This window comes from Chroicocephalus ridibundus, chromosome 1 (genome assembly GCF_963924245.1).
Source record: "Chroicocephalus ridibundus chromosome 1, bChrRid1.1, whole genome shotgun sequence".
NCBI classification, from domain to species: Eukaryota; Metazoa; Chordata; class Aves; order Charadriiformes; family Laridae; genus Chroicocephalus; species Chroicocephalus ridibundus.
In genome coordinates this window covers 196,711,868-196,735,973 of record NC_086284.1, presented here as the reverse complement: position 1 = coordinate 196,735,973, position 24,106 = coordinate 196,711,868, and the positions used below count along the sequence as shown (strand labels likewise).

General features: G+C 37.0%; 1 protein-coding gene across 5 annotated transcripts in view; it reads left to right on the top strand.

Annotated features, from left to right (window-relative positions):
• The window catches only part of POT1 (protection of telomeres 1), a 75,427-nt gene that overhangs the window by 18,465 nt on the left and 32,856 nt on the right, over positions 1-24,106 (top strand). For 3 of the 5 annotated variants that reach the window (XM_063323307.1, XM_063323308.1, XM_063323309.1), the window contains 4 exons: positions 2,815-2,925; positions 5,159-5,206; positions 6,063-6,177; positions 17,760-17,890. In XM_063323307.1, the coding sequence (XP_063179377.1) occupies positions 2,815-2,925; positions 5,159-5,206; positions 6,063-6,177; positions 17,760-17,890 (405 nt within the window). Of the gene's footprint in view, positions 1-2,814; positions 2,926-5,158; positions 5,207-6,062; positions 6,178-17,759; positions 17,891-23,360; positions 23,457-24,106 lie in introns of those variants that run through there. The other 2 variants (XM_063323310.1, XM_063323312.1) reach the window with 2 other exon arrangements.

Genomic DNA, 24,106 nt, shown 5'->3' with positions numbered 1-24,106 from the left:
TTAGAAGTTGGAAAGATCAGTACTAAAGAGCTGAGCAGGAAACCACAAACCACAGGCAACAACTCTTAGACAGCCAGAGTGCACTAAAGCCAGTGTTCGATCTTCCCCAGTGAACTGAACTTTCATGGTACTTTCCACATGTACCAAATGAGATTTTAATTTTGGAAGAATCTGAAGGAACAGAATGATTTCTGAAACTAGTTGCAATTGGGCAGCTATGAAGTAGATTTAATTTTTTTAAAACCAAAGTTTTAGCCTTTAAAGAATTACTTCAGTAAGGTCCAGTACTTTTTGTTTGCTGCTTACAGTTTCACACTTCACAGTTTTTTAAATCTCCGTATCGTACTTCCCATACTATAACAGCTTTAGCTAATTAGTCTGGGGGGAGGAGCAGGCTCCTCCCAAAAATGTGAATAACCATGTTGTTCTTGTCTCCTGAGAGTCTTCTGCTTCTGTAACAGAATAACCATTAGCAAAACTTTTGTATTTCTTTTATTTCTCACTTCCTTTGAATGAGAGAAGTAGAATTGCTTTTTGCTGTTAAAAAATTTTGGTTGAGTTTGATAGTTTGTGTGTGTGTATATATAAATATATATATATGTGTGTGCAATATAATACTCTTCTGTTGACATGAAAATCCACCAATTTATGTAAATGGCTTTGATTCCCAAGTCAATTATAAGGGAACTTCTAGTAATTACTCTTAGCTAAAGGTGAAATGGAAACTAATCTATTTTGAAAACTAATATAGCAATAAATTTCAAAGCACTGTGCAAACCTTATGTAAATTTTTTTGTATGTTTAGAAACTTCTAGTCACAACCTGTCACGGTGGGCCATGAATTTGAATATACCTGTTCTTTCTACCTGTAAAAGTAGATTCTGACATTAGTGCTGCCTTTTTTCCTCATTGAAATTGCGTAGTCCTTTCACAGGTGTTTTTTGAATGTCATGGTACTCATTGTATATTACATGGGAGTGATCTAATATTATTCACAAAAAAAGTTTCCATTTATTATCAGCCTGTGTAAAGGCTTGAGTCTGTGTAATTCTAAAGTTCCTTCTGATACAGGAGAACAAGACAAGCCAAGTCAGCTGTACAGAGCTCCAAGCCTGACTCAGCAACCAAGTCACAGGATCTTGTGCAGCCTGCAATCTAATAAAATGCTGAAATGGGAATAATGTATAGCAAGGCATAGCTTTTTAGCTGAAGGTTGATTCCGCTGTTGAACGAACACCACGAATAGCGTCAGCAACAGTGAAAGGAAAGACAGATGCTAACACATGGTTTCTGCTAAACAGCTGAGTTTCCTGAAGCTTGTGTTTGACTGTGCGTGTATCTGGAAAGAGTGGAACAGCTTTAATCTATGTTAGCAGGATGCAAGGAATATTGAGTTGTCTAATTGTTTTGACCCATTTTAACTTATTTAGCCTTGAGTATGGCTTACACTTAGGTGACTTACATATTTTCTTTTAGTCAAAATATACATTGTATTCCCATTTATGACACTACATGAAAATCACCATGCCCTAAATAGTTTCGTTGTGTATTAAACTGTCCGATTAAACTTGTTTTCTGCAGTAATTTTTTATTTGCAAGTCCTTTAATAACTAAATATATCACTGTCACTTAAGCTAGCAGCCTTTTTTTTTCTTGCTCAAAACATTAAGGTTTTGGATCTTAAATCATTTAGAGTAGCATTGTCAGATTGCTGAAATAGCAAAAAAGAGCCATCATAGTGCAATATTTGGCTAAAACTGTCAACTTTAATCAGAAAACTCTTTTATTTGTTGTAATCAAATAAACACATGAACAAAAGTCTTTCAGTAAAAGCTTATGGAAGTGCTTTTGGTAGAAGGTCAAATAGAAATAGGGTTCCAAGTCTGTTTATTGGAATGGGTCACACTGGTACAGCCTTGCTCTACAGTTCTGCTGCCGAAGGAGCTGACTATAAAGGAGCTTTACATTGTTTCAGAGTTCCCAGCATTATCTTTGTTTTGTCAGATACTTTTCTTATCATCTCTTTCTCCTAAATGTATTTTCGATCTTCTCCCTTTTTTATATTTTTTTTTTTTTGTAAGGTTGCTACTAAAAAGGCAAGTTGCTGCAGGGACTTTAAATCATCCTTTTCTTGTTCGCTTTGGGGTGTCTGAGGAACTTTATACCAAAGTGAAAATGCAGTTGCAAATGTAATTTTTCCCATTCCAGAATCTCAGGAGTGATGCCACAAAAGTTTGTAATGTCTCTTTTGCTACCAAAAACCTACCTATTGATTCCCCTACCTGTGTGACCCTTAAGGAAGAAATTGGAAGATGTCAATCCAACCAAAACAGAAAATATCTACAAGGAAGGTCTCTTCAAAGTGCAGCTGTAACCCAATAAGAAATAAGCTCTGAGAAAAGTGTGTTTTGTCACTTCTGAGCTGATGTGTGATTCCTTTTCTAGCTTATTGATCTTACCCAGAAAGGAGCCACTCTTCAGTATATTTGAAGGGGAATGATTCTTTTGCTTTATTCAGTGTGACGCTTCCCCTCTAGCCCTTGTCAAAATTAGCACTCAGTCACAGTAGCATCAAGAGCGTGAAAACTTTAGCAGAATTTGAAAAAAAATCCTTGCTGGCATTGGTTGGAAATATGAATTCTGTGGGTAGAAGAACTAAACAGAGAAACTTAAAGGCAGCGTTTAGAATTTGTTCAGGATTTTTGTTTCTTGAATGTCTTGAGACTTTAGGGTGAAATTTCACATCACATACTCTTAAAATAGAGTACGTGGTACAGCCTGCGTAATCACCTGTTTATCATCCTGTCCCCATAGGACACCTTCGTAGTTGCAGGATTTAAGTTGGCAAAATCGCCTACAGAGAGAGAGGATGGTAGACATGGTTGCCACTTGGAGGTGTCTGAAGAAGCTGGATCAACCATTTATGTACGTGGGTACCCAACTTTTTTTCATCTTCTTTTCTCCAAATACCAACATTAACATTTTGTTTTACAGTAGGAAAAACAAAATCTATTAGAATCTGAAGTACTACAGGTTATTTTAGCGTGTCCATTGGGAAACAATCAGAACATATTTGTGTGAGTATGTATGTGTGCATACAACTTTATAATACCCCTATCCATGCAAGACCCAAATTATCTCAGGCCTCCCAGATAAACTTCTGCTTGTTGAGTGCAGAAATTTGACCTTAGTTGGCTTTAGATAGATCCCTAGAGCTGTTCAAGGTGTTCTTGTGCATAACCCAATGCACTAATGCAGACAAGGTAGAAGGTGCAAGAGTGGTCTTAGGTCTATCATTTTTAGTTTTCTCTGGGCTACGAGTTTGCACTGCGTTAACTCGCATCATTACACTTTGCCTTTGAAATACATGGATTCCTAGATTCTAGATTTTTGAAAGAGAATTACACCCCTTTTTTCTGAGGAGAATACTTGTTCTTTTGTACTATTCTCACATCGATACTGTTCATCTTAAATGCTTCCATCTGTTGAGATACGGGAGCAGAGATACGGGTGTGTTCTGCTCCTGCTTCTGTTTGTCTGTGGTAATATATCAGCAGTGCACCTTTGTTGTGACCACTGTGTCTTTGCTTCAATAAATGTTTGCTACCCTTTTTAAGCCTAAGCATTAGTATTTTTAAAGTTATAGGACTTATAAAAATTACAGAAAATTTGGATATTATTCTACATTTGGAAAGCTGCAGTTGAGGGGGAGAGGGACTGGGTGTAGAATGAAACTAAGGTTTCAAAAAACTTGCTGGAGACACTTCAATGAGATATTTCTAATATTTCTTATGAAAGTTATCCCAACAGGGCTTCTGATGAGAAAGTGTGGCACGTTGTTGATGACTTTAATTGTCTACTACTGTTGAAAAGAACAAGGATAGCATTGTACTAAGCTCTCAGTGACAGTGCTGCAAACTCCGTGCTGTAGTCAATGAAAAGGAAAAGGCACGATCACTGGAGAGCAATATAGCATTACATTATATGGTGATATAGTGTAATGATGATATATGGGTAGAAAAAGTATGTTTTCATTGAAAATAATAGAAAAACTGTGCTCTGGGTCTGGGCAAATGTATCTAAACCAAATGTACCTAAATTTTAGGCACTACCTGAGGCACACAGTTGAGTATTGGCAGAACCTCATGACATGCAGTCAAATCCCAAGAAAGATGTGCAGCTCACTGAACATGTAGGTTGTGCTGAGGAGGCATCTGTCTCATCATTGACCACAGAATGGAGCTTGAGGCACTTAATTTACTGACACACTCATTGAATGCTTAAAATTGTACAAGTGATCCAATTTTTTTGCGTGCCTCGCTTTCTCAATTTTAATTGTTCACTTGACTATTTAAAATAAATAAATGGCAGTAAAACTAGCTTCAGGAATGCAGTTGAGGGTGGAGAGCCAAACCAGATCACTGGCAGGGGTCTGCGCTGCTGAGGCTGTGTGCAGCTGTGACATGGGACCCTGTGTCCGGCAGACAGGCTCTGGTGTTGCATCTGGATGGCAACTGAGCCCTGCGTTTCTCATTATAGGGTGGGGATGTCTTGGCCTTACATCAGATCACCACGATTAGTTCTTTACAAGACCTTAAACTGAAGATAAATCTGGCCTATAAGCATGGCTCTAAAAGCTTAGGAACGACCTTTAAATAGAATTTATCCCATCCTGGTGAATTTTCCTTGACCATTTTTTTTTTTTTTTTAATTTTTGATTTTTCCCCAAAGGAGAGTCACTGAGAGTAGACCTGCTCTAAGCATTGACATGTATGCAACCTAAACCTATTTAGGTTCTCTGTGAAGCAAGTCACTATTACAAAGTACAGTTTTAAAGTTGTGGCCTCTGACTTTCAAATGCTGACTCTGCTACAATGTGACCTGACTTATATTCAACCAAGTGCGTTTCTATTTTAGAAAATTGATGTATTATTTTAAATAGCTTTGTCTGAATGAAATTAGAGTAAATATTATTTTATTTTTTCCTGTAGGATAAAATTTTACTAGTTTCAGAGGTGATTCACATAGCAAAAGTGCATATAGTGCTGCTCTGCATTTGCTTATAGCGTTATATTTGCTTTAGCGTTGTCAAATCTTGCTATATTTGCAATGCCTTCAATTTTGTAATTAGAGAGTTTGCTATTTTTTCTCTCCTCAGATTTATACTGCACCAAGAACAACTGCTGCTTCAGAAACTGCATCTGTGGTGAGTTTATATTTGGGATGTTTTTAAAATGCTTGAAACTAACTGCATGTAAATAAGAATGTGTGGAATTCTTTTTCTTTCCTGTTTATTTTTATTCCATACTCTCATCCCAGCAGTCATTTGTTTAGCTTTTCATTTTGCAAATAGTATGCCTGGAAAACAGAATAAAATTTGAAAAAGTAGTACTTTTTCTATAGTTGCAGCATAGTTCCCATCTTGATCTCAAAATAGGCTGCATGTTGGTTTAGGAAATAAGAACTAGAAAGGTAACTTCCATTCCAAAGAAGATCTAATGCTTCTGCTTTAAAAAAATGGAAATATGAACCTTCCTTTGATTTAAAATCAGACTTCATGTAGTGGTCTTAATATTTATTTTGATTACTGTTTGGAACAAGCCTTTATGTGTCTAAATTAAAGTTGTATAGGAAATAGTATATTAAAGGCATAGAAATTGGTGTGTGAAATTTTATTGTTCTTTATCATAAGGTTAAAGATTTAGTACCAAAGATGATACAGCTTGACTTCATGTTAATTTTATGAAGAGTTTCAACTGTTTCCCCTGATACAGTAATTGAAACCCACAGTTTTCAGTCAGTTTGGCAGAACTTGTATTCTTTAAAAGAGACTAATCAGCATATAACGTAACCTTAAGATGAGAGTAGTCCTTAAAAAGTAGAAGCTAGTCCGTAATTTCTTTAATCTTCCAACAAGTGTGCTATTTTAATGGGAAGACTTACACATTTTTTTTTAAGATGAAATAAATCATACTTGAGGGTGGATGGTGTTAAAAGACAAAATTCTGGGTGAATGTTTGAATAATTTTTTCTTATTCCCTAATTTTATCATGCCTTTCCAGTCCGTTGCACCGAAATATGTGTATACTCCTCTGAATCACCTCAAAGATGGAACTATAGTGAATTTGTATGGCGTTGTGAAATTCTTCAAGACTCCATACGTAAGCAAAGGAACTGGTATGTAATATATTCAAGAGATTTAAAACTTCCTACTCTAAACAGAAGTGTTCTTACTATGTTTGTTAAAAATCAACCAGAACAACAAATTCAAGTGATTCCTTGACCATGGTTCTCAGCTAACATCAAACAAGTAGGTAAGGGATATCTGAGTTGGTTTAGGCAGACTGGTGGGAATAGCAAATAAAGAAAATATTTATCAAGCTAATCCTATCAGTATAAAACAGGGAAAAGGACCCGTAGAAAAAAAATAAATTACAAAGGCCGGCACCTGTCCTTGTGGGAAAGGATTGTTGTGTAATTATGTGCAATTCTTCCTTGAGATTTTGACAATAAGTGTTACGATACGCTATAAATGCGGTGCTAGCATATTTCTTACTTGTAGAAGCTGTGCAAGTACTGAATCATTTTTTCTCTCTGTGAGGTGAACACTTACCGACTGTGCAAGTTTTGCTAGAAGATTGTACCATTTTGCTAGGTGCTCAGTAAGTACACAGCTAGGTGATATCCCTGCTGAATTCAATTAAGCAGTAGAATTTCTTATTTGATTCAGAATTAATCAAAGTATTTTCTGCTTCTTATAAATTTACTGTGCATTTTAAGGCTGCAGGGTTTTTCCCCTTCTAAATTGAACAAAAAAGAATAGATTATGACGGTGACTGTTGATTTTTATGGTCTTAATTATGCATGCAAGTTTCTTGAATAATGTCAATAGCCATGAATTTGGCTTCTAAATACAGAAATTTAAGAAGAGAGCATTAAATCAGAACAAAGAGTTAGTGGCTTGTCTGCAACAGATTTTGCAACCTTTTGCGAACTGATCTGTTTGATCTTACTTGCTCAAAAGCGGCTAGCAGCAGTCTGAAGGTGATGCCCTCAAGATAAGGCATTAAATGCCTTTGTGAGAAGACAGTCCTACACCTGCAGTACCTTGGCTTCCAGAGTGAGGTTTCCTTACAGTTAGATAGGTTAAAACATAAGTGAAATAGTTGAAAGCTGTGCAGACACGGTGACATACCCAAAGAAAGTTCCAAGTCCAACTAAGGTTCAACTAATGGCTCCACTTTTTGAAGACCAAGCAGTCTTCAGCCTTTGAATCAGTTTAGAGTGTATGAGAGGGAGAAACGTCCTTGAGGTCTGTGCAAACGTGTGCATGCTAGTTTCAGTATGTTCATCTGAACTATATTGATATAATATGTATTGTGCGCATGCTTAATTACTTCCATTTGGTGCATCTAGTATTCTTCTAGATAAATAGACACACTGGTATGAAAGTCCCTATGGAAAGGAAATTTTTGCTCTGACTTGTAGCTAAAGTGTGGCTTCACTGTACTTGTAGTTAAAGTGTGGTCTAACACTTGCCCATAGGAAAAACAAGACACGTGGGCTCCTCTCTGGGCTATCGAGTGTCAAGGCAGCCACCAGCCCAGTCAGCAGTCATAGATAGTTACGTTATGCAGAGCGACATATGATTTTTCAAGAATATATCAGACTGAATATATATATCGTATATTCAAGATTATATTAGGTCCACAAGCTAATGAATGGCTTTTGGGAATTTAGCATCATTTTTACATACTGTTGACCGTGTCAACAGAAGCAGCCATGTATCCGCAGCAGCAGGGCTCAGTGCCCTGGTGTCCACAGGAATGCGGTTCGGTGCTTCCCAGGCACTTAGTTGTCAAAATGTATTCCCATTGGTGTTTATTATAGGTGGTGACAAGGCTTGCTCCTAGAAAACCTTTCTACATTTTTAGTCAATGTTGAGAACTCAGTGTTTCCCAAAATAACTCTGAAACATAAACAAAAATCAAGTCTGAAGAATACAGGATAATCTAATTTAAGCATTTACATTTAAAAGCAGATGTAGTCATTAAGTTGGGAACTGAGCCAGTAACAGTCCATCTGTTTTTTTAGTAAATATAGTGCATGCTGGGTTTTTTTCCTCGTGAGAGTAAATTAAAATGAGTATTATCATATTCTACATAGTCATTGATACAGTAAAGTTACTTTGGTAAACAAGAAATTGCAAATCTTTAAGACGAAACATTGTTTTGTATAGGAAAAAGCAAATGTTGTTAGAGAAGGCTGTGGAAACGTTGGATGTCACTGTTTTTTCAGAAAAAAAATGTTTTCTGATAATATTGTAGTCCAGTAAACGTGGAAAAGTACAAATTCCAATTGCTTTACATTATGAAAGTTACAACACAACCGATATTCCTAGTTGTAAATGAGAAATAATAGTAAGTGCAAATATCCGCAGGAACTCAGTGCGTTTAGACTGGAAACGGAAAAGTGTTCTGGCATCTAATAAGAAATGCAAACTTCCATAAAATACTAAATTAAGCGTATGCATGTTTGCTGTGGGTATAGCAAATCAAGTTATACTGCTAGCTTAGAAGTAATTGTAATAAAAATTATTCTGACCCTAAAGCAGAATACTTATGGAACTGTGGTGTGATTTACCTACAGTTAATACTTAAATAATAATTAATACTTTAAAAGTATTAATTCAAAGAAAGACTTCAAAGGTCGGAGATGGGTTCCCAGACATTAGTGCATGGGTGGTGGTAGGTTGCCTGGGGGCTTAAGGAGAAGGGTTCGGGGCTGCCAGATTTGAAAAAGGGTTGAAAAAGGGGAAAGCGGAGTCTCCTGGGTGTCTCTGGCGAGGCGCCGGCAGTGGGGGCTGCGGGGGCCTCTGTGAGGAGCGGCCGGGGCTGCCCCGAGCCGGACACAGCCGGTTCCAGCCGGTTCCAACCCACCCACCCCAGGGCACGGCTGAGCCCCGCAGACAAGATGGTGGCGCCTCAGGGAAAATGTATTTGAGAAAGGGCAAAACAGCCTTGAGAAAGGCTGCACAGCCATGAGGAGTGAGTAAAAAAGTGTGAGAAACAGCCCTGTGACACCGAGGTGAGGGGAGGAGGAGGAGGCGCTCCAGGCGCCGAAGCGGAGATTCCCCCGCAGCCCACGGAGAGACCACGGTGGAGCAGACCGATCCACACTGCAACCCATGCAGGACTCGCACTTGGGCAGGGTTATCCCAGAGGACTGCAGCCCATGCAATGATCCACGCTGGAGCAGGAAAAAAGTGTGAGAAGGAAGGAGCAGGAGAGAAGAGGAACTGTTACAGACTGACCACAGGCCCCATTGCCCGTCCCCCTCCACTGCTCCAGGGAAGCAGGGTGAGGTAGAGATGTTGGGAATGAAGAAGTGAAGTTGAGCCTGAGAAAAAGGGGTGGGGGGAAAGGTGTTTTAGTCTTTGTTTCTCACTATCCTACTCTATTTTTATTGTCGATACATTAAATTAATCTTCCCCAAGTCGAGTCTGGTTTGCCCATGATGGTAACTGGTAGGTCATCTCCCTGTTTCTATCTCAACCCATGAGCTTTTCCACCTCATTTTCTCCCTCCTCCTGTTGAGAAATGGGAGTCAGAGAGCGACTAGGTGAGTGCCTGGCACTGTCCAAGTTTTTCAGACTTTCCTCTTCTTTGGGTCATAATAAAATGAGGATAAATGTGGAGAAGTGGTCTTGGAAAACAAGTTTCCTTTGAAGATAATCTCAGGGAATGAAAAATCTCTAGCTTAAAAAGAAGAACAATAATAACACATAGTATTTATGCTTTCTCAAATGGAAGGACCAAATAGATTCACAAAACTTCTTTTGGGTGGGAGATCTCATCACCAATACTCCTTCCTGCTTGACGTGCCACTAAAATCTGTAAAAGGCTTCATTGTAAAGATACAAGTATAATCTAGAACTATACAGAGCAGAGAACAGTATTTTGGTTTTAATGAAAAAGATTGATAATTTATTTCAATATTGATTTACTCTATTTGGTCTTCTCTGCGCAGGCTGACAAACATCTTTCACTGTAGTGAGTGTCTCAAAATCTTTGTCATGCTGTCTGGTGATTGCTTGCTTATGCTAGTCCTGTTCAAATGCTATCAGTCTTACAATAGCTATGTAGTATATAGATATATAGAATACATATATATATATATATTTCAGAAATTGGGTGCTCACTGATATTCTCAGCCTGAAATTGTAATAGATTTCTTAGCTATATGTTTATAAGGAACTGAAAAGATTAGCTTTATCTATAATAATTCAGGATATTGCCAGTGGTGAAAGGTACTTTCCTCTTGAAAAATATTGTAGGTTTAAAACTCAGTCTTAAAAGCAAAGAAATAAAAAAACCCCACAAATCTTTTAAAGGTTTTGTTTCCTTTCTTCACATTGCTGGCAACAAAAAGGATAAGAAGGAAATGAATCAAATGTAGAGAGGACTACTTTTATTCTTTGAGTAAATTACAGAAGGGCAGTTCTTGAAGGATCACATGTGGTCTGGATTTGTCATTTGTCCAGCTGCTTTAACAAGACTTTGGAGACCTGGGGACTTTGAATATCTTAATTAGACAAGCATTGATAGCTGGAAATTATTGACAGCCATTCTTTCCAGATATGTAACAATAAAGCTAGGTGCACTGATTATCAAAGTAGTATGTCTCTGAAACAACTAGTACAGATTTTTGCAACTGATTTCTTTGACAAGATAATCACTTCAGTTTCATAAGTAGTAGAATTTAATAGGGAAAATGATGGTTTACTTAACAACTAGTCCTTGCCTAGATGTCATTAATAACTTCCTAATGTATCTTCCCTGTGTATTTTCAGTTGGTAATATAAAAAAAAACCAGCCCAAACTCAGCAATGTCAGTGGAGATCAGTGACACGATTTGAAAAGCTTCTGATTTATGAAGAGAGTTGTGATTCACTTGCTATTTTATCATTAAAATCTCTAAAGAAGTTTTAATTCATTTGGGCTTTACTGTAAAAATATTCACTATTCAGTTAAATATGTCAATGTTGGTTTTTGGCTTTTTTACGTAACCCAGGGTTATGTCTGCTTGAGAGGGTGCAAAATGCTCAATGATTGCTCTGAATTGCCAAGGCATGAAATGGCTCTTGTCAGAAAATTCTGTAGTTGCATTAGATCTCACACAATTCTGCACTAATGCATTATCTTTCTGACACTGTGTTAATAGAATCATAGCTTTAGGCTGGAAGCATGGGCAGTGGAGCCACAGTGCTTACTCCATATGGGTCTTTATTCACTATATAGATGTGCCCCTAGGTATGAGATATTGCTCCTTCTTCCATGTGTTAAAGTTTAAGGCTGAAGCTTTGCACTCTGTTCCCACTGAAAGCAAGTGGTATCTAATTTAGCCTTGTCAGTTTATATAATCTATAATTAAATGTTCATCGTATCGATTACCATTATCGCATTAGATGAATGTTACAACACCGATGAATGAAATGAGTTTTCAGTATGATTATAAATTATTAGTTATTCCATAGAATGTGGTTTTAACTGAGCATGCTTCAGCTCAGGTTGTGCAGTCAGGAATGTCTGTACATGGAATTTTATGTGTTTTGAAAACTGAGTACTTCCAAGAAAGTACTTCAGGTCCTGTTTGGCACAACAGGCTTTCTGTCTGGAAGGTCTGTTGGAAGTGTTTAAAATTACATTCTAGCTTTCCTTCCCCAATAGTTTAAGAGTCTTAGATATTTAAAATTTTTTAACGAAGGTGATTCTCTCCTCTCTTAAGCCCAAGGACATCTCAAGTATTCAGCTTCAGTAAAAACAGTAAATATAGAAGAAAAAAAAAAAGAACCTCTGCCTTTGTAGTGTCCAATTACAGAGATTGTGTGCTTGACCATGAAAACTTTTGGGACATTACAATGTGACACTACTGCTTCCCCAGCTCTTTCTCTTTCTTTCTGCAGATATTAATCAGTGTTTTCTATAATGCAGGAGAGAATTATGGCAAGAAGAATCCTTGCAGCTAGTAAACAATAAGTCATAAGAGTTATGTCCCATTTTCCTGGGGAAACCCCCACCTAGCTTGTTCTCTTAGTATATTCATATGTCACATATTGAAATAAAGTCTCATTTTAGCCTAACTAGACATGCATGGGGATGGTAACTGTAAAAATTAATGAAAGGTAGCATTTTCAGAAAGTACGCTTCTAAAAACCTTGCACAGTTCCAGGTCAGCAGTTCTACATGCCCAAAATACAGCTTAAGAACAATAAATCAGATTCTCAAAGGTATTTTGAAGGCCTAAGTTTTATTTTATTTTAATTTTTTATTTGATCTGGTGCCAAATTCATCAAAATTCTTAACCCAGAATTTGTTTAAAACTACGTAGCTGAAAATAAATTACATGTGGGCAACTTGAATGAAAACAGTAAATTTTTAGTAAATAGTAGCAAACCAACTTTAGAGTACAAAGAAAACTAGTCACAGACTGTTGTGGTATCTGATGCTCTGTTTGTGAGGAAGCAGACTCAGGGTTAAATCTGCAGTAGTTTTGTTCTTTAAAATATTGTGTTTTGGTTTGTTTTTTTCCAAATCAGAATATTGAGCATGTATTTAAATTTTGCAGAACAGAATAAAAACGGTTGCAGAGGAGAAGATAGTGATTTAATTTCTGGAGCCTAAAGATGAGAGTAATATTCTTTTACCTTCTGTTCACAGTGGTTTGAGAGTGCTTCTTTTTAAAATACTTGCTGTTTCCTATTATCTAATATTGAAAATAAATAAAAGTTTAAAAAAATTTAAAAAGTAAATGAAAAATTAAACAGTTAGATAAATAGTTAATAGAAAGAAATCTCCAGACAGTTACTTTGATCTACAATTTACAAATGCTGGCATCAAAGCATCTGTTTAGCCAGATGCTTCTGGTAGTTACTGAATGTTTGTATCTCTTAAGTGCATTGCCATGCTAGAAATAACAAGGTGTAGTAAAATATCTTCAGTTTCATTCTTTAGAGGTTTTGTTTTGGGGTTCTGCAGTGTCTGTGTTTGTATGTACATACACACACAGATATATGGGGAGTGTGTGTACATTTGTATTATTTTTCTTCTTATGTTTTGCTGAATATATTGGTAAATTAGCTGGTTCAACTGCTTGGTTTTAGTCCAAAGACATTTGTGTATTGAATGGCCTCAGTAATTCTTGAAAACAGCATTAATGGTTCATGTAGTTTTGAGGAGAGAATAATTTGCTCCAATAATCTCACTCTCTTTTTTGTGTCTATTGAAATATAAGAAACAGAAGGCAATCTCTAATCAGAGTCCTTCATTGCCAATAACATTGTCAACGACCTTTTTATCTCTTTGCAGGGGGAAGTTATTGATCCAGGATAGCGGGTTTTCCACTTAAATGTTAGTCAGGAATAGATACGCGATTGCCCAAAAAGGGATTAGTAATTAGATCAATGATTTCTACCTTAAAAAAAATAGACAAGCATATTTGTTAGGAACTACTGAAGTCCTCGGTAAAACAAAAATAAGCATGTTTAATCAGCAAGTACTGAATGCCTTCCTACAACATCAGTAACTACGAATCTGCAAGGCTTTTGTAGACATTCTGGTTTTCTTACAATGACAGAAAAATAAATTTGTAAGTGAAGCTGTGTGTTTTGGGGGTTTTGTTGGTTTTTTTAATGTATCTTTACACTGTAGAGAGATGCTGACTTTCTGACCATGTTAATGACTGATGTAACAGTCCATAAAAGGTCCAAAATGCTAAAGCATTTATAAAAAGAAAGCTCTAATCTGAAGAATGAACCTAAACCATCATTACAGTGGAAGAAACTTTAACTTTTTAATGACTGTTACAATTGTACAGGGCTACAAAACATTCATGTTTCAAACTTTAAAATCAGGACCTAGAAGCTTGGAGATCAACATTCTCCATGTAGTTAATATAACCTTTCACTGATCTTGACTTGGTATTTTATTGATTTTAAGATAGTTCTTGCAATAGTCATTAATTCCTTTGCCTAAATTTCTTTTCTAAAAAGCTGCTTCACCATGTAGTTGTGGGTTTTTTTATGGGACGAAATAAAAACCCAAATCATAAGTTAAAGTATTTTTAAAGAACATTAAGGACTAGTCTGAGAGGGTATCAGGAGCATACAAGACAGATGCAGCACTGTATTTCCTCTTTAAAACAAACATTGCTTTTATCTCCTTGTTAGCAATTCTGAGGTGTTACAAGCATCCTTACAGATAGCTATCCATTGCTGGTGGTCCCTCGCATGATGTTAAGCTTGAGTGGGAGTACTTGTTCATAATAATTAAGTGTATTAAAAAACCCCATAGGTGCAATTTGGAGTTCTGTGTAGTATCAGCCTAAAACCAATGCTTTTACTGAGTCAATCTAGTATGAAAGTAAAAACTTTCTTTTCTAGTATAAATTTGCTGACATCTATGGTGTTACACTTTTAAGACAGATTATTACAAGTAAAAATTACCAGAGGTAAAATTTCCCTTCTTAAGAGAAGTTATCAGTGGAGTAAATTTATCTAGTAAAGGAAAACTGACACCAATATGTGAACTTCCTTAACTTCCTTTTTTTGGTTTTCTGGGTTTGTTTGGGTTTTTTGGGTTTTTTTGGTAGCTTGGTAACTGAGGGATTTTGCTTCACTGAAAAGTATATTGTGAAAAATCAGACGTTTGAGCAATGACATTTATTATATAGTTTCCTGTAACACTGGGACATTATTTAAATTCAGCAATTCTCTTTAGAGTTTGACTCTCATTATTTGTGCAGAAAAGTGAATTCAATCACTAAACTATAATCCTGCTATGGAAAGCAGAAAGCAACTTTCGCATTCCAGCTGGAGAACGAAAGACAGGTGACTTTATTTTTAACCTTCAAAAAGGATTTGCTGGATGAAAATTTCTTTTAAAATAAAAAATCAGTCTTTATGCTTTGTTCTTGAAGAGCTTAATTTTAATTAGGTTTATTGCAGAAGTGATGTTTTGAGGTCATACTTAAGAATGGAACTCTAAAACTATAGAGACAAAGAACCTATATTATGTATAAGGTGTTTTCTGTCAATATAAAGCAAATATAATATTTTATACCACTTCAAGCAGGATGATTATTAGTCTTTTGAGCATGCTAATTGCACAGAAAATAGAGGGAGTGTGTTAACTTTTTCCCCCTTAAATAGGCAGCTGCATACGTATGAAGCTAACTAGGTTATAGCATCACAGCATCAAACAGTTTTAATCTGGAATGCTTTTGTTATTTCACTCTCAGTTCCTATGTTGGATTACATCAATGCACTGTAATGTGTTATTCTGTATTCTCAAAGGATTTTAAATCTATGAACCATATGGTTTTTTCTTATTAATTGCTCATTTTGCTCATATCGCTTTGCAGCAGACCTGTTAAGTTAACCTCTAGAATTCATACCCACAGAAATACAGTAGTAAATACTTGCAATTTTGTGTCAGCCCTTGGCTATACTTTATTCATGTCTGTTTATCCTGGCAGAGAATGTCAGATTAGGTGATACATGACACTTGGCCTTGTGCCTTTGGTGGGAGTGTACAAAAGAATACTGCTTAGCAACTTTTGACCGCAATAGTTAAAAATTTATCATTACTGAGTTTGTGGAAAAATCTTGGTGAGGAAGAAGAGTATCTGTTTTATGGAAATACTACAGATTTTTGTATCTGTAGGAAAACAAGTTTTTTTTTCTTAGTAAACCTTCATTGGATTTGTTCTTTCAATACTTCAGTCGCTCAAGTCATGAGATAATTTAAACTTTTAAGTTTAAATCATAGTAAGATTTAAGGGTATATTTGCTGGAAACAGCAAAATATTTCTTTTAAAAGCACAGGCAGTGCACATACAAGCATGTATTTTAATCCAGTCTAATCTACCTGTCTTCATGTTTGGGGAGTCTCTTCACTGAGTTTACATATGATAATTTTCTTCTTTAGACTGCCTTCTTACAGTTTTTATATAATGCAAATCTGATGGTTCTACTAGACTGGTAGTATTGTTTTTTTCAAAGCTGTCTAGGAATTATTTATTTATGTGTCTGTCTTTTTGTAAAAATGCAAGATGCAGATTTTATGCACTTTGTTTTAGCATTATAACATGTTTGTTCAGTTTCCAGGTATGTAAACTCTGGTTTAGTGCCATTATCTCTAACTTGTAGACTTATAGCTAAGGGAAGTTGGGATTTTTTGTTTGGTGGTTTATTTTTGGGAGTTAAAAAAATATCTGTCACAAGCAAAACAGATGTGACTTGGGGAATTTAATTAATTGCCAGCTAACATAAACATTTAATAACTGATTCAGATATTGAGAAACAAAGAGGAGAAACATTTAAATGCGTAGGGAAGACACCTTTCCCCCACCTTTTCCCAGGCTGAGCTTCACTCCAGACACCTCTCCTTTCCCCCTTTCTAGTCTCCACTCCCTTCATTACTGCTGCAGGTCACTGTGTCTCTCAGGGGAGCAGATGGTGGCACAGGAGTTTGGGGTCAGTACGTAGCAGTTTCTTTCTGCTGGTATGTGTTGCTTACTCTTTTTTTACTCTGTATGTTCCTTCTTAGTGGTGTCCTCTGCTCCAGTGTGGGTTCCTCCATGGGCTGCAGCCCCTTTGGGGGAGTACCTGCTCTGGCATGGGTTATCCATGAGCCCCAGTCCCTTCATGACCGTACCTGCTGTGGTGTGGGCTTACCAACGGACTACAATCCCTAACTATTTCTAAAAGCCAAAGTTTTGTGTACATAAATGTATTAAGGTTGTCATCAGCTTGTAATTGTATTTGTCATTGTAATTCAGCCCTGAACTGTAAGTTTCAGTAAATGCTATCATAATAAGTATCCAAGACAAAAGCACTGTGTCTTCTTGATTAAAAGCAACTAGGACAAGACATGTGGATGTTTGAGGTTCTAAACATACAGCCAAATTGATATTGGGCGTTTGAAAAGTTCTTAGGCAGCTTAACCAGCTACCATGCTATGAAAGTGCAAGTGTAGTCTCACTCAATTTTATGTTTGTAAAATATCTGAGCACACATGCTTCTGTAAGCTGAAATGGAAACTACAGGTTTCATTTATGGCATCTGCAAATACTGGCCTAATCCAGGCTGGTTTTCTCTGTCATATATCTGTCTTGTTTTGAATTTACTTTTTAGATCATTAATAGAAGTGAAATTCTATTACTGAAGTTTAACTTGAAAAGGGCACATTTCAGATTCCTGCTATACTTCATGACTACTACTGTGTGACTCTATCCTTGCAGTATAGATCCTGCGTATTTTGTTGAAGTGAAAAATAAGTAACTTATGCTTTAATTTGCTTTTAGATCTTGTAGAACTCATTACCTCTGCAGAAGACAGTGCAAAAATAAATCTTTGAAAAGGGTTGTACAAGATTGTACGTATCCTTCTCATTTTATAGAGGAAGTAACTGAAACCTGAAAATATAGCATACCTGCTGCAGACAGAAGAAAAAGGTTTGTGTGTTCCTGGCTCACAGACCTCTGTTTGGTCACCCCTTTCATTTTCAGTTATTTGGGCTAATTATCAGCAAGATGGGACACACTTCAGTTGTTATGCTACTGTAGCTAAATTGACTTTGGAAGAGTTAGATAATGGCAGAAAAAAATTGGCCATATGGTTGTTCATCTCAAGTTCAATATCTGTATATTAATAACTCCATAATGCCTATAACTCATTCAAACACTTTTATATTTTACAGATTATTGCTCAGTTGTAACACTTGTGGACCCATCAAATGTCAAGTTAACATGCACTCTTTTTAATGGAAATCTAGATTCCCTACCAAAAATTTACAAAGTTGGAGATATTGTTCGATTTCATAGAATAAAGGTATGTACTAGAATGTGGCAGGGTTACGTGCTTGCTTTTTTGCAGTGAGAGGATTGTAGGAATCATTTAATTCTTCATGTGCTGAAATTAACACTTGGAGACATTGGATAAAGCAACTGAGTGGTAAAACAACTGTGGTTGTGCTATGGACCAAAACTGGAAATAAACTATCAAATTTTTTAAACATCAGAGCACTGAGCTGATACCTCTCTTTAAAATGTGTTAGATGTTGTTGTGACAACTTCAGAACAGCATTCTTTTTTTTGAATATTTGTTAAACTAGTTGGCAAAAATCATGTGGTAATACTTCTAGGTGAACAGAATTTAACTGACGTAAGTGTGCACAATTTATTCCTCTTCAAATTAATACAATTGAGGGATTACTTCAGAGCTTCTGTTGTGGAGCAGTTTAGATCTGCTGGAGAGTTACTCAAATGTAATCTATCTGGGGTTGTTAGTGTGCAACATGCTCTAGCTGCTTCTTTGATGTTTATCCTGGCTTACCCTGTATTTATCTGTATCAAAGGCCATGAAGGACTCAGTATTTATAGCTTTGGTACTGCTTCGGCTGGGTGTTTTTCTTATGCCTGCTGCAACTCTGTAGGGAAGAGGAACCACACTACTGAGACTGAACAGAAGTCCTGTAATGCTAGACTGTACTTAAAGAGGTGCAGAATAGTACCAAAGGTTTGTTTTTACCATGTTACATATTAATTTGCAAGATAATCATATATAATTATATAATTTAATTTTGCGTAAGATAATTGTAGCAAAAATGAGTAAATGTCCTGAAAGAGGCCAGTTAAAAAAAAAACAGTTTGCATATTAGAACATTCTTGAGAAATCTAGGAAACTTAGGATTGTACAAAAGAATGATGAAGGAGACAAAGGTCAGTAGTACTAAGCATGTATGGTTTGATATGCTGTAGCAGGAGAACAAAGAAAAATAACCCAACATGACAATAAATGCAAAAAGTGGTAAGATTTATACAGTAATTGAGATTTGTGTCACTGAGATTCAGAAACAATTTGTTATTCATGTATATTATATATACATTATAAATACTTACAACTGAGACAGAAATTAGCTAGCCTATTCTGAATTAATATAAAGCTTCCTTAAGGTCATCTTTATGTATAATTAGAATTAGTAGTATTTAGATTTTGAAGCTTGTGTTGCTAATCAGTACCTGAGATGTGTTGTTAGTCTTGAATGTTCATCGATTTGACTTCGAATGGGAAAGTCTTATCCTATATTTTAAGTTCTCTCTGAATCCAGTATGGGTGAGTGTTACACAGATATACTAATTTCTGAAATTCAATGGAGGTAGAAACATGTTTACTGCTTCTGAAATCAAAATACATATTACATAATATATGTGTGAAAAAAGAGAAGGTACAAAGGAGCTTGATTAAAAGAAAAGAACTGAAAAGTTGTATGTCTGTGGTAGGTTAATAGTGGATTTTTTTGAGACATGGGAAGTACAGGTTAAAAAACAAAACAAGACCACTTTCAGAGAAGTTATGCATGCACCCTCTTTTATGCAAATCTAATAGTGTCTTAGCTGCGTTATTTACCTTTAATATAAACCTACTGATACAGTACATGTAAGGAACCTCACCATTCTCAAATTTTTGAGGAGATCATTCTAAAATCCTTATCAACTAGTACTTCGTAATTCTCCAAGATGATGTTTCAGTATTTAAAGATAGGGTCTGTTAATTCCATCCCCTGTCCTGATTTGAGACAGAACAGGACCAATTTTGTTTTCAGTAATTTTACTTTTCAGTTAAGTCTCTTCTAAATAACGGCAGTCTCTGAAATTAATGACATATTTTTCAGACAGTGTCTGCTTCCAGAGTGATAAGGTCTGATGGTTATAGTTAATACCAAGGAACGGTATGTAGAGAGGCTCTGGCTTATACTTATTGCTATAACAGCCAAGGTCAGCTGACTTTGTTACGTACCAAGTTGTAAGGTCGGAAGCAGAAGAGTGTAAAGGGGTCCCACCTGTGGGGAGGAGCGGACAGGACAGGTGACCCAAAACTGACCAACAGGGTATTCCATCCCATCTGCCTCAGGTTCAGTATAAAGATGAGGGATCAAAGGGGTTAACTCTTCTTCTTCAATGGCCAGCATCTGAGGAGGACTCTATCTGCCTTTGATCCTGATCACGCATTCTGGTATCCAGCTCCCATCCATCACTGAGTCCAGTCTGGGACTTTCCCAGTGCCTGCCAGTGATGTGATCATCATTCTGGGAGCTTGATACTGGTTTTGTATATATTGTATATATTTAATTAGTTATAGATAGTATTATCTTTCATTATTAATATTTCATTAGAGTGGTTTTAGTTTTTTTTCCAACCCATAAGTGTCTCTCCCTTATTCTCTCTCCCATCTCTTCTAGGCAGAGAGAGAGAGGTTAAAGAGAGCATCTGTTGTTCGTTCAGTGGCCAGCTCAGCCTAAACCAGACACCCCCACTTACACTGTTTTTTTTTCAATCACAGCTGAGCTGTTTTAAGCGTTTTCCAGCCCTAATCCATATCTCCTCAGATGTACAAGCTGACAGCTTGTTTAATTGCTTTCTAACTTCGAAAGATTTGGAGTCACTTAGTTGTCTTTTTCTGCATGGCGATGTTTTGACTGCGCCAGACTAACAAGGAGTTACTTTGGATATTTTCTTACCTGATCTGAGCAGGTAAAAATCTGACAGAGAAGCCTGGTGCCAGCTGCTGGGAGTGAAGTGGGAGAGGTGTGACCTACAACCAGTGTAGTATGTGTGATTGCTGTGCAACATAGTTTTCAATTCAAAAAAGAAATCAACTAATTAGAGTTCTAATTGCACTGTCTGCAGTTCCTCCTTCACTCTCCTCCTTTTGTCTTCAGGCCTTATCACCTTCTCTTAGCTTGCTTCATAGAAAGCAGTAGAGGGTAGCAGAGACCGTAGTCTGTCAGAGCTCTGCTTACCAATGAAGACAGATATACGTAGTCCTTACAGCGTGTGTTCACATTTCCATGTCCCAGATATGTTTTTGAGAGACTTCCAAGAAGTTGACATTGATAGCAAACACATTTTAAAAATGACTGCTCCCTGATATGCTCTCGGCTGCTAATAAGTAACTTCTCCTCCTAGTAATGTTACTTGAAATAAAAGCCCTCAAAACCAAAAGTAGTTTAGAGAGGAGATATTGCTTTATTTGACGTCGGTTGCTAGGGGGAAAACCCACAAATCTAGCACACTTTACTGGGGATATTCACCCATTATTTATACACAAAATATTCTCATAATTCCACCTACCTAATACATAACTCCACCTAGGCTTACATATCCATTAGGATGACCAAATAGCCTTTTTGCACATGCGTATCAAATTTTGCTGCGTTGGAAAAACACTTCTGCGCAAGCGTGAGTGTCTTGATGGTCGTTTGGGTAAGGAGACCCTTCATCACATTATCCTTTTAAGGTATTGAGTCATCTCAGGACAGTAAAAGTTTGCTGTAAGTTTGCCAACTTCTTGAAGATAAGAAGGATGGTCTTTGAAGTAGCCATAACTCTATCCCAATTGGTATAGGGGTACATATTTCACGTGTAGAAGAACCTTGAAGTGATTAACTACTTCTGGTTGTCTCCTCATTATCACTATCTGTAACATCAGCTCAGTGACAAACTATTTTTACACAGTAAGAAGGTTAGTAAGAAACAACTATTTTAGAAAAAAAAGCAGAGGCCTGTCTTTGGTAACAGTAACATAGGTGTTGGAAAGGTCTGGTGATTCAGAGCTAATAAGAACTTAATGGAGAGGATTCTGTTGGGATTACTCTGGGTAGAGAATCATTTTATTTGCTCAGTATGTGTTGCAGAGAATGAAAATTTTAAGTGTCTTAGTAACTGAATTGAAAGATTATCCAGTCTTAATTACATGTCTGTTAATATTTCTTGAAGTGCATTTTTATGACTTCTTATGATGTTTTCTCATAAATTATAGTACTTAGTGGATTGCAGCACTGTATTTGGGCCTTCAAGCACAGTCAGTGCTCTGCAGAGAAGACTGTGTAGGAAATCCCCACACCCCCCAACATAAAAGTTAGGCCTGTGATGTAATTGTCTGGGCTTCCTCTGCCTTTATGGCAAAGAAGCAGTTGTCTCAAGGGGAGTTTTCTTGGAACTTTTTTTTATGGTTCACTGTTGTCCTGGTTCCGTCAGGGATAGGGTTAATTCTCCCCAGGCTCTGGCAGGGACAGAGGTATTCCATCCGGTGTCTGAGCCTGCCCACTCTGGGCTGCCGGGGGAGGGGGGCAGGAAGTCGCTGCTTAGAGCGGGCTGGGGCATCCTGGTCTGGTTGGTGAGCAGCGGTTCTGGTTCCGTAATTATGTTTGTATATTCCTCTGTCCGTGTTATTGTTGTTGTTTTCTTGTTCGTTCTGCTGTTCTGTTAAATTGCTTTTGTCTCAACCCATGAGTTTTGCCTTTTTCTTCTGATTCTTTCCCATATAGGGAAAACTCAAGAGAGCGGCACGTGGTTCTTTGTTGCCATCTGAGGCCAAACCACAACTGTGGATGTTCTTAATATCTTAGACTAATGCCTAATATTAAAGCCATTAAAGTGAGGGAAGACGCAACCCGCTGGTACTTACTAAATCTGCAGTATCTTATCCTCACTTGACTTGGGAGTTTTGGCATATGCTCTGCCTTTCTTATATTACTCAAACTTTGCCATGACAACAGAACTGTTAATTTCCTCATTATTTTTTTTCTAGTATTCCTTACTACCTCTGAGTGATTCACAAACAAGAATTTATTTCCTCCCTCCCAGTGAAATGAATTCGTATTTGATTTACATTTTAATGTTTGGGAATTGGAGAAAAGCGAAGCATGTTCTTATTTAGGTGTTCATTTTGTTCAGCATACTCTAGTTGTCTGATACAATCATGGTCTAGGATGTATTTTGGAGGGTCTTTTTCCAGAATACACAGCATTATAGAGCTGTGTCACTCATGTGGAATACTCGGAGGATGAAGACCAAAGGAACAACGTCTTATTCTAGACCTTACTTATATGACTTCCTCAGCATAACTCAATCTCTGTAGCAATTACAAAGCATTAATTCTCTAGCTTTTTGTCACAGTAATCTTGACATTATTCTCCTCTCTCACTTTCGTGCCTTGACTTCTTCCGTACATAGGCTCCAGTTGCTGGGGTGTTTCCATGTTTTAAAAGCTCTGTGGTTCAGTTCAGACAGGTCTGAAACCCACGCTGTCTTGGACCAGTGGCTCTTAGATGCCATTCTATTCTGTGTTGGGTAGCTGTGCAGTCAAAAATAGAAAAGAAAGAACCCAAGGAAATAAGCTGGATACCTAAGTGAACTAATTTTTTGTCTTGACACAATGGAAAACCTATATTTTATTCGTTTGTGTTTTTCCATCAAGTCTCTGCTCCAGCTATTCTAGACCATTTTTAAGTTAAAGGGCAGTCATCTGTCTCTAAAACTTTGTGATGCTGAGTGAATGGGGAGAATTGAAGAGCATCCCTTTGTGACTTGGAACCCCCATCCCCTAGCATAAGGTAAATTTTTTTATCCATTTTCTAGAAAGAAATCCTTTTTCATAGCCATCATGTATAAGAACAAATCAGAAGAGTTTGTGGTTAGTATATTTTGTTCTTTTTTTTGCACATATCCCAAGTTTCTGTCTGGGCTTTTGGTGGAGTTTCACTTGAAATATAATCCATGTGTAGGCATTTTTCCCAAATTCCTACAGATCTTTTTAAACATTCAGTACATTCAAAATATATAGTAATCTGTGCTGGGGAACTTTATGGATCTAGCAATAGTAGGTCTTAGTATGGCAAAGGGAGTGTTTCCAAGGATAGTAGTTGACTAAAAGAAGTGCATTATTTAAAGAGTTTGCCTGGGGAGGTTCTGGAATCATATGCCTGGAATTTTTCAAGGCTCAACCAGCCAAAGCCTGGTGTGACACAGTGCTAACAACAGCCCTGACCTGACGATGAGGTGGGACTTCATGATATCCTGAGGTCCCTGCCAACCAAAATTGCTGTAGTTCTGTGACTGGGCCATACCCTTCTAGTACTTGGACAGTATCCCTTTTCAGTGCAGTCATCTGTAACCCTGTCTCTACCTTCATAATATTCAGATCAGATTCTCTGTTTGAGAAGGAGGAGATTTTTTGGTCACTGCTTATTTGCATAAGGTATCT